Source organism: Micromesistius poutassou, assembly GCF_964030765.1.
Source record: "Micromesistius poutassou genome assembly, chromosome: 7".
NCBI lineage: Eukaryota > Metazoa > Chordata > Actinopteri > Gadiformes > Gadidae > Micromesistius > Micromesistius poutassou.
Window position 1 is genome coordinate 8,873,884 of NC_140277.1, and position 9,953 is coordinate 8,883,836.

At 41.4% G+C, this 9,953-nt stretch overlaps 1 protein-coding gene across 1 annotated transcript; it reads right to left on the minus strand.

The window, feature by feature from the left end:
• Positions 1 to 3,586: 3,586 nt before the first annotated feature.
• Positions 3,587 to 7,758, minus strand: LOC311350175 (cGMP-dependent protein kinase, isozyme 1-like; the record flags this gene model as incomplete). The annotated part of the gene is made up of 3 exons (XM_084470185.1): positions 7,393 to 7,758; positions 4,799 to 4,965; positions 3,587 to 3,678 (listed from the first exon to the last, which is right to left on the minus strand). Exons 1-3 carry the CDS (start codon positions 7,695 to 7,697, stop codon positions 3,587 to 3,589), a joined length of 564 nt encoding a protein of 187 aa, XP_084326311.1. The 5' UTR covers positions 7,698 to 7,758.
• Between the last annotated feature and the right edge of the window lie 2,195 nt (positions 7,759 to 9,953).

Below are 9,953 nucleotides of genomic sequence, written 5' to 3' on the forward strand. Positions count from 1 at the left end.
TATCCTTTATTAATATTTAAAACAATTTCTGCAAAAAGATTAATATAATTCCCAAAGGGACTTGCCTCAAACTGAGAAAGAAGGGTAGTCCTACTTGAACCGAGCTCCTCACTCTGTCACAGTTGGGGAAACCAAGCCACAATGCCCCCTAGACAATTCTTTATATTCCAGATACACATCTGTTTCCAAAGAGTCCTGTACTGCTGTATGATTAATCCATTTAGGGTGTCCTTGTGACATTTTCTTATCACAGTAACACATTTAACACAATTACTTTATACTCAGAGAAGTGCAGTGTGTGTGTGTGTGTGTGTGTGTGTGTGTGTGTGTGTGTGTGTGTGTGTGTGTGTGTGTGTGTGTGTGTGTGTGTGTGTGTGTGTGTGTGTGTGTGTGTGCGTGCGCGCGTGCGTGTGTGCGCGCGTGTGTGTGTGTGTGTGTGTATGTGCGCGCATAGGTGAGTGTATGTATGGATGTATGTGTGTGCTGGTGAAGGCAACAAGAAATGGAAAGTCATACAATGGCCCCTCATCTATGGCTTCGTCATGACATCATCAACTGATTTGTGGCTGTAGGGGCTGGCGCCCACCCTACCTTATAACCTTCTGTTTAATGCCATTTACTTCAAAAGTAAGACAAAAGGGGCTGACATTTTTCAATATCTTGTATTTGAGTAATTAGGTAACTTCCAGTTACTCCAGGGCAGGATGGTTTAGTGGTTAGGTTGCCTGACTCCCAGCCAAAATGTACTGTGTTTGATCCCAAAAGTCAATTTGTCAATTAGTCAATTTGGATAAAAGCATAAAAGTCCTAAGTAGATTTTCCACATTTATGTGAGCAATTATTGGTTTTAGAGAGCTACATATGATTGTTGAGCTTGAAACTAAACTATTACACCCCTTATCGCAAACACAATTATATTGAAATCACTGAAGACAACACAGAACAAAAAATAAAAGTAGATAATGACGTCATTTTTAAAATATGTATACATAAGGGAGCGAAAAGTTTGTTTCTCTATAACTGCCTCTGGGTTTCACACAACGCCTTACTGGAGCCATAAATTGCTAAGATAACAGACTACATTTAGTCTGAGAAGTGTGTTGATTTGAAATAGCTTGACCATGTCTTGGAGCACTCACTGCTCCCCGACCATATCCTTGGCTGTTAATGCAAAAGCAACTGTCAAACCTTCTGGCTCTGCTTACGAATTCCTGCAGTCACCACTCCACTGCTCTGCCCCGTTGCCATAGGAATTTGTTGACAATGAATCTGTCACAAATGGTTTACGCAATATCTCCACTTAATACTCCTAATACACTATTCCAAAATTAAACAGAGTTAAAAATAAAATATTCCTTCCCCTTTTTGTCTCTCTTGTGTCCATGGACCTACTACTTTGTTTTTCATGTAGGCCTATGCTGTGGATAGGCCTACAGTGTTATATTTAATTGTTATTACGATGACAGGCATATTGCCTGAGGCTTATCCAAACACAACGTGTTTGTTTTTTGGTACTCTGAGCCAAATCCAATCTGGTAATTTTGAATCATTTATTTAATGCAATTATTGATTTTATTGTTTTTATATTTTTTTTTTTCCCTTTTTTTAAGGAGAGCTTCAATGATAAATATGTTGTCTCCATATGCATTGCAAGTTTGCTTTATTAGGTTGTGTTTGTCGTTTTGTTGTTAATAATATAATATAAGCTTAGAATATTTTGGGGAGTTTGTCTTTTTTTTTAATTATATCTTGATTTATTTTATTATTATTATATATAGGCTTATATATATACACATTATTTGGGAATATCTTTAAAGTTTTCATTGAAGATGGGGTTAGGTTCGATAATTAGAGAGGATAATTCATACAATTTCATAGAATCGTAGAAGAGTGATCCTGAGCTACTGAGGACAAGAAATGTATTTGTGGTAAACTTTTGTATTTGTGGCCAATTTCTGTCTTTTCATGTACAATAAAGAATGACCAACCACGTCCTGTGCTATCTTTATTGAATCAGCACCACACAAGTCAGTTTCAAGTACGTTCAACCAGTCACATGACTATTTTATATATTGTTGTGTGCCCGTGGGCCACACATTGACGCACCTAGCCCTAAGCTTCCCGATGCCCAATGTGGGTAGGACATCCGCTTTTAATCCGGACAATATATGAACTCTGTTGAATTGCTGAACTGTTGTAACTACTGATCTGCTGTTTCTAAAATGTTGTACTGCTGATCTGCTGTTTCAACACTAAGTGTACCGACTACCTCAAAGAAAAACGGGAACCATCATGCCCATCTGTTCATAGAAAAAACTGGACTTTCAGCGGCACTACCATATATGAGCAGGACGTCCTCGTGAATAGTGCTGCCATATGTGAAAAACATCGAACTGCTAAAACGTTGTAACTGCTGATCTGCTGTTTCAACGCTAAGTATACCGACTGCCTCCGAAGAAAACAAGAACAATCGTGCACATCTGCTCATGGAAAAAAACTGACTTTCAGCGACACCACCATATATGAGCAGGAGTTCATCGAATAGTGCTGCCATAATGTGAAAAATATCGAGCTGCTAAATTGTTGAACTGCTGAGCTGCTGCGTCAGCATAAAGTGTACCGAAATACCTCGTAGAAACAGGAACCCCCATACCCCTCTGTCCCTGAAGAAAACTGAACATAACTTTAATATAACTACGCATGCGCCGGCTGGCGATTTGTGTATATAACGTGTGTTCAAAATCCTCTAAAGTCACTGCTTCTTCCTCTCCTTCCCTTTCTCCCCCTGCTAGCTTATTGAAGCAGCCTCCACGGAGAATAAAGCTGTAAGGACCCCCCCTTATCTCATCTGGTGTCTGGTTTATTGAGATAGCCCCCACGCAAGCTGCGAAAAACGGGAATATTTCTCTTATATATAGTTTTCTTTTTTGGTTTATTGAGATAGCTCCCACGCAGAACCAAGCTGTGAGAAATGGGAATATTTCTCTTATATCTAGTTTGATTGTTTGGTTTATTGAGATAGCTCCCATGCAGAACCAAGCTGTGAGAAATGGGAATATTTCTCTTATATCTAGTTTGCTTGTTTGGTTTATTGAGATAGCCCCCACGCAGAACCAAGCTGCGAGAAACGGGAATATTTCTCTTATATCTAGTTTGCTTGTTTGGTTTATTGAGATAGCCCCCACGCAGAACCAAGCTGCGAGAAACGGGAATATTTCTCTTATATCTAGTTTTCTTTTTTGGTTTATTGAGATAGCCCCCACGCAGAACCAAGCTGCGAAAAACGGGAATATTTCTCTTATCTAGTTTGCTTGTATGGTTTATTGAAACACTGCCCATGTAGTCTAAACAGACTCACTTGTTGACTCTAATAGACATGCGAAGGAAAGAGCGTGTAGGCCTCTTACGAGAAACCCTAATGATGATTTAGTATTACTCTTTTAATGAATTGTAATTTTATGTAACATTGTGTAAAACTGTATTATATATTAGACTCTGTTAACATTTAACCTCTTTCTCTTGACCAATCTTTTCTCTATCATTGTGTAAACAAGTTTTTAAAAATTTTCGAAATAAAACTACCTTACTACGTGTTGTAGTAGGCGATTAAATCAGTTCCTCTGTGATTGATCCGGCTCCCCAGTAGGGGCCCAACCGACAGCCCGCAGCTCTCCCAGCCTTCGCACAATAGGTAAGTGGTGCATGACACAAACAGGGTTGATGGTGACTGGTCCAGAGAGTGAGGCAATATAAAGAGGTTCAGAATTGTTCCCCGCTTCGTGGTCCACAGGGACTGAGGTGGTAAGAGACACCCCAGAGTTCGATCGAAACGCGTGTAGCCTACATTTAGCCTAACCTCGTAGGGACTTAAACGAGTGACCTGTGTCGGACACATAGACCAGAGTCTTCCTCCACCGAGCTTAGCCGAGAATCTCTAACACGTAGAAAGAGGGCCAGCACAGGTTAAGCCCCGGGGCCGAAGAGAAACCAGTATAGGGTACACCTCCTAGGCGACGGCTCAGGAGAGGTCTTCCCACCTAGTGCGACTGAAGGTTCCCCCACAGCCCTCATGCTATAAAAACTCATTATAGGCGAAACAAGTAAAACCTTTTTAATAGATCCCCTTAATACATATTAAGAGCCACTGATGACCCAAATGCAATTGACCAGATGTCCCGGGACACCTTACAGTCCATTATTACACCAAGGGAAATAATGGTATGATACCATGGAATGGGAGGGGGCCACTCCACACATCATTCACGTTTAATGTACATGATTATTCTGAGTTTAATAGTGGCCTTTAATAGTGGCCCTGTTGTATCTATTCAGGAAAACACAACCCATTAAGGGACTGCTTTTGGGTGTGTTGTTCCCTCCTAAAACAATTCTTCTACCTTGTCCATCTTAAAACGTTAATTGAGGACAAAATATTTGAGGTGAAGAGGCTACCTGATCCATCAAATATGTTTTGATTGTAGCTTCCAACAAAATGGCCCCAGGTATGAGAAGCTTTTGAAACATGTCCAGAATGCATAATTTCCACCTTGCACTTAATGTCACCCAAACAGATTAAAAAGTTGATACAGAGAATGAGACAGAGGGGGGAGAAGAAGGTGAGAGGGAGAATGAGAGTAGGCGAAAGAGAGAGAGATATGAATATGAGTCACATTGTCAACAATCCCGTATTTACTTTTCAAACCTCCCACAAATGGGATCCACCACCATCTAAGTGGATTTTGGTTGGATGGGGAGTGAGGACATACATGCATTAAAGAGCCGTGAAGGGTCAGCCTACCTTCCATGACGTAGACCAGGGAGCCCACATCCCCTTCCTTGATGATGCAGGAGTCCTTGCCATACTCCACGGGGTACATGCAGTCCACGATCTCCTGGATCTGGGACAGCTCCAGGTTCTTCATGAAGTCATTGTCCAGGATGGCCTCCTTGATCAGGTCCTTGGACCTGGAGGAAAGTGCATAAAATGAATGAATGAACTAATACATGAATGAATGTTGAATGGATGGATGGATATGTTTTTAATTTAAACACAAAAAAATAGAGATTCTGACATATTGTAGTCTTGTGACCTGCTGTACATATCTATTCATATCTAATCATATCTATTTTGCCATTAAATAAGAGTTCTGGGAATATCTTGAGAGATCTGTTGACATTGAGCTTGAGGATGATTTATTATTATTCCCTTTTCACTCTTACGGGTTCATAAATTGAATAAATGAATGAATTGATGGCAAAGATTATTATTTATAGGTGAACCAGAGACATCAGACAACCAGAGACATCAGTGAAACGAAGATAAGAACATGTATCAAGGCTGGAAATAACACAATGTACCACTACCAGACCTAAATGACTTGATTCCAACCCTAAAGAGAGGTTGCATTCATGCATCTATTTGGGGAAGGGAGGGAAAGAGTATTTGCTTCACTCATTCCCACAAAAAAGGAAACGTTAGTAATAGAACAAAAAATGTTCCCTCATCTCCTACTGACTGAACCGGGTTCCTGCATCATTTTTACATCTATCTACATGGAGTCGTCTGCTAGCAGGAGCTTTTATCCAAAGTGACTTACAAGTGAGGCTGAGAATAACCAAATAAAAGCATTCACTTGAAATTTGCGTACCGACCTAAAGATTCCACTTGCAGCAAAACCAATTTCCTAAGGTGGGGAGTAGCTACAGGGATCAGAAAGACATGATTATCACTTTTATTGTTTTTATTATTATAAGTGTAGTCAAACGATATGTAGAGATAGATGAAATAACAAGGTTTCCACCCCCTAGCTCCCGCATTCATTCACCCTGGCAAATAGGGGGTTTTCTGTGCCCCCAGCAAATGGGAGTCATGGAGCCACAGAGCCCGGGGCCCCCATGACTAGCCGGCGGGGCCCCTTACCGAGCCTCCCCAGTTGTCTATGCAGGCAGAGCAGCACTTTGCAATAACATCAGTCTTCCAGTCCATTGTGAGGGAAGATATATTTGCCTTGATTTGCTAGTCGAACTTTGGGGACTGCAAGAGTGGAGCTCTCCTTAAAAGGAGAAAATATGCACTTTTAGAGTGGAAAAAATAGAAGAGAAGGGGAGAGATAGAGGAAGAGGCTCAGGACATTGGAGAGAGAGAGAGAGAAAGAGAGAGAGAGAGAGAGAGAGAAAGAGAGAGAGAGAGAGAGAGAGAGAGGAGAGAGAGAGAGAAAGAGAGAGAGAGAGAGAGAAAGAGAGAGAGAGAGAGAGAGAGAGAGAGAGACAGAGAGAGAGAGAGAGAGAGAGAGAGAGAGAGAGAGAGAGAGAGAGAGAGAGAGAGAGAGAGGGTGATAAAGAGGGAAACAGGGAAAGAAGATTGAATGTGTGGCCTGAACTTTCCTGAACTTCTTTGTAAATCCCTTGTAAAATAGATATGGTCAGAAGGTAAGATGGCTGGTAAGTGACAAGGTTTACATATTAGTAATCTAAAAGGTATAACCAAATCATCAAGTGTCCAAATCCACAATCAGACTATTCATGTAATGGTGCATTTTTGGCCATTCATTTCAAACCCTTATTTTCACTTCATGGAGTTATAAATAACATTAGTTAATTTGTATGTAACAATAAAATAAAACATTTCCAAATAGAACTATACTTAACGACAACCCATTCCACTAGTGGTTGTTAAACGCAGAAGAGATGCCATTTGGGGCTAAACATACTTTTATCAGTCACATAGATATCTGGCAGATATCAGAGTTCAGCTAAAAGCCCCTGGAACACTCTCCTGTCAGAAATAGGCATTAAAGAGGTCTAGGCGAGAAAGAGATAATCATCGCAGCCTATCGTTTTATGATATCCCTGGACCGCAGGGTCATAATGAGGAATGATATATTTTGAAGAGAACAACAAACACAATGATTTGACCTCTGCTACAACACTTTTGACAGGGGAGGGGAAAGACAGATGTCTACATTATCAGTTTGTAACCATAACCTTCAATGGGAAAATAATGCTTGGTGTTTTCGCTCCTCAAAATAGGAAATATAATAAAGTGAGCCAGCTGGTCTGTTTATTATAAATACCGATGCCATATGTCACCTTCAGCATTCAGACCCTTCAAACACACACACACACACACACACACACACACACACACACACACACACACACACACACACACACAGTAATGTCTTTCCTCGGGCTTGACTTTGGCTTGCTGTTTCTCTATATATACAAAGTCCTATATGGCGCTTCTCTAAGTTAGAGCCAGCTTTGACAGACCGAATACTGTTGTGTGCTACAGGTGCCTTATCCTACCTGATGCGACACACAAACGAAAATGCTAACAGCAGACTGAGGCCGACTACACGGCCTAATGATAGCGACTTTAATGAAACCTACTTCGGGCTTTTGGGGTAGAAAGGGAGGGTGACTTGGCTGAGGTCATGAATGTCGAAGGCTGTGGGCTCCGCCGAGATCGCCTGTCTCTTGGTCCGCTGCTGCTCGTGCAACTCGGTCTGTTTGTTGACCTGTTGGGTGGCCGGTTTGATAACGGAGCGGTATTTGTCAAGTTCAGTCTGTAGCCTCTGGATGAGCTCATCTTTCTGGTCGAGCTCTAGTTCCAGCTCGTCGATGAGCGCGTCTCGCTGCCGCAGCTCTTCGATTTTCTCCTGGAGCGCGTATTGGAGGTCGCGCAAGGTGCCCATCTCGCTCTGGGTAAGCGACGCCGTGTGTGCAGTGGTCCGGAATAACTTTATCCTAGGCGCTCTTCCGTCCACTCTTGATCCTCCCCCCTCGACCTTTACGCCAGGAAACTTTATCAGGCATGAACAGATCGCAACGACACAACCAGCCTTTTTCGTAACGGACTTCCTCGCCTTGCTCCCCGCGCGTATTTTCGACTGCACTGAAGAACGCCAATGTTAACCGTACCCAGTAACCCGTAGGAAGTTTCCCCTCTCCTTGCCCCCTTTTTCTTTTCTTTTCTTTTTAACAAGTCTCCCTCGGCTGTGCAGCATCTGAGGAGCGTCCTACCCATGTGCGTCAAGAGGCGACCCGGAGAGAGCAGGCTATGGCGCAAGAAGGGCGCCTGCAGGAATCAGCGGTACAATGCAGTCTGATGGAGTGAGGGGGAAAAAAAGTATGTTCTTCTCACCGAATCAAACAAGAGAGAAAAAAAAATGATAATGGCCTCTCAGAAACACAGCGCTCCGGGTACCATTTCATCAGATCGCAATACCTTGCCTGGGTTCGCGCTTCAAGGAATAGATAAAATAGACAATGAAATCAAATTGGTACTGGAGTTAATTTAGGTTAAATTAACCCTCATGTCGCAAATGGATAATTTGATTATATTCTATAATTTTCATTAAATATGAATAATAATAGGCCTACAGAAAAAAAACTATAATGAACGGACACGTTTTTGCTTCAAAACAAAGATAATCATAAACAGGAAAAAAAAAAAAAAAGTTACATAGTCCTATAAGCGATATTGCATTTGTGTATCGATAGACCTATAGAAACGGCCGTGTTAAACCCTAAAAATAAGCCATGTGTCTCTGTCCTGCAACCTGCCAAATACAATGGGCCCATTACAGGTGTGCTAGTAGGCTAGCTTATATTTGTAGTTAACATCAGTTAAAAGTGAAGGGATCGAGCGCTTAAAGACAAAAACTCCCACCACAAGTCCTCTTGAAAACGAGAACCAAACAGGACTTTTCTGAAGTGGTAACTATTGCCACTTAATAATCGCAATGGCTTTCAATTTTTCTTTTTTTTTACAAAACACTCTGGTGGATTGAAAGAACAAAGGTGCCCTCTAGTGGTACAATATGATACAATATTTATGTCGACCTACCAAGAGCCCTTTCTGTGTTTTCACAGCACTTGCAAACAACACTACATGATCTAATGATCATTGCCTGTAATACAATAATAATAATAATAATAATAATAAGAAGAAGAAGAAGAAGAAGAAGAAGAAGAATAATAATATAATTCGAAAATGCAATTATACAAACAAGTATATGCAAAGGATTGCCCATATATAGTTTACTGCTATAAAATGGTATCATCATCATCATCATCATCATCATCACCATCATCCTCTCTAGAAATGAATGATATGAGTGAAATGTAATAGTAAACAATGAGCAACGCAAAATCACAATGAGGAAGAGAGAAATATTGCGGTCCCCACATGTACAACACGGGTGACAATGCTGACATTCCCTTAAGAAAGGCAACCCCCAAATCCTCCACCAAAGAGGGTTGACAGCACCGCCGGTGTGTGCACATGAATCCAAGGCATTATGGGAGAAATGCTGCTCTAGCAATCACGGAAATAAACTGCACATAGGGTTCTGGTTAGATTTATGTCAAAGGGTTTTGACTTCCACCCAAAAGGATCTGGGTTCAAACTCCAATGTCCCAAATCTACAAGCATCATTGAGAAAGATGCCTAACACCCCTACTTCCTCATTAAAGCTAGGCAATTTGGAGAAATCACCCAGAGTAAGCTATATTATAAGCTTACTCCTCCCCCTCTCCCTCGCTCTCTAGCTTTAGCAATAGATCTGCTTAGCCTTGTGGAAGACTGATCATAGGCAAAGAGTGCACAGGCAGAGCAGGTAGCCAGGTACGTAGGCAGACAGAAAGGTAGGCCATCCCATCAATTGGATGGATGGGCTTATTACCGGCCTGCAACAGCCTCGGACAAGATAATGATGTATTGATTGCCGTCGGGTTATAAGGCAAATAAAAAAAATATGAGATTCTAAAATATTTATTTTGATAAAGGTGTCTGCTCTATGCCTGAATAGTAACCCTCTACTTGCCAAACGCTCACAGCCCAGTACCCCAGTTTGCTACATAGCGTTAGCATCATGCTAACATTGACAACAAAAATGCAGAGTCATTCAGCAAGTCATCCTTTTCATAAAAAATTTAATTACGCAGAC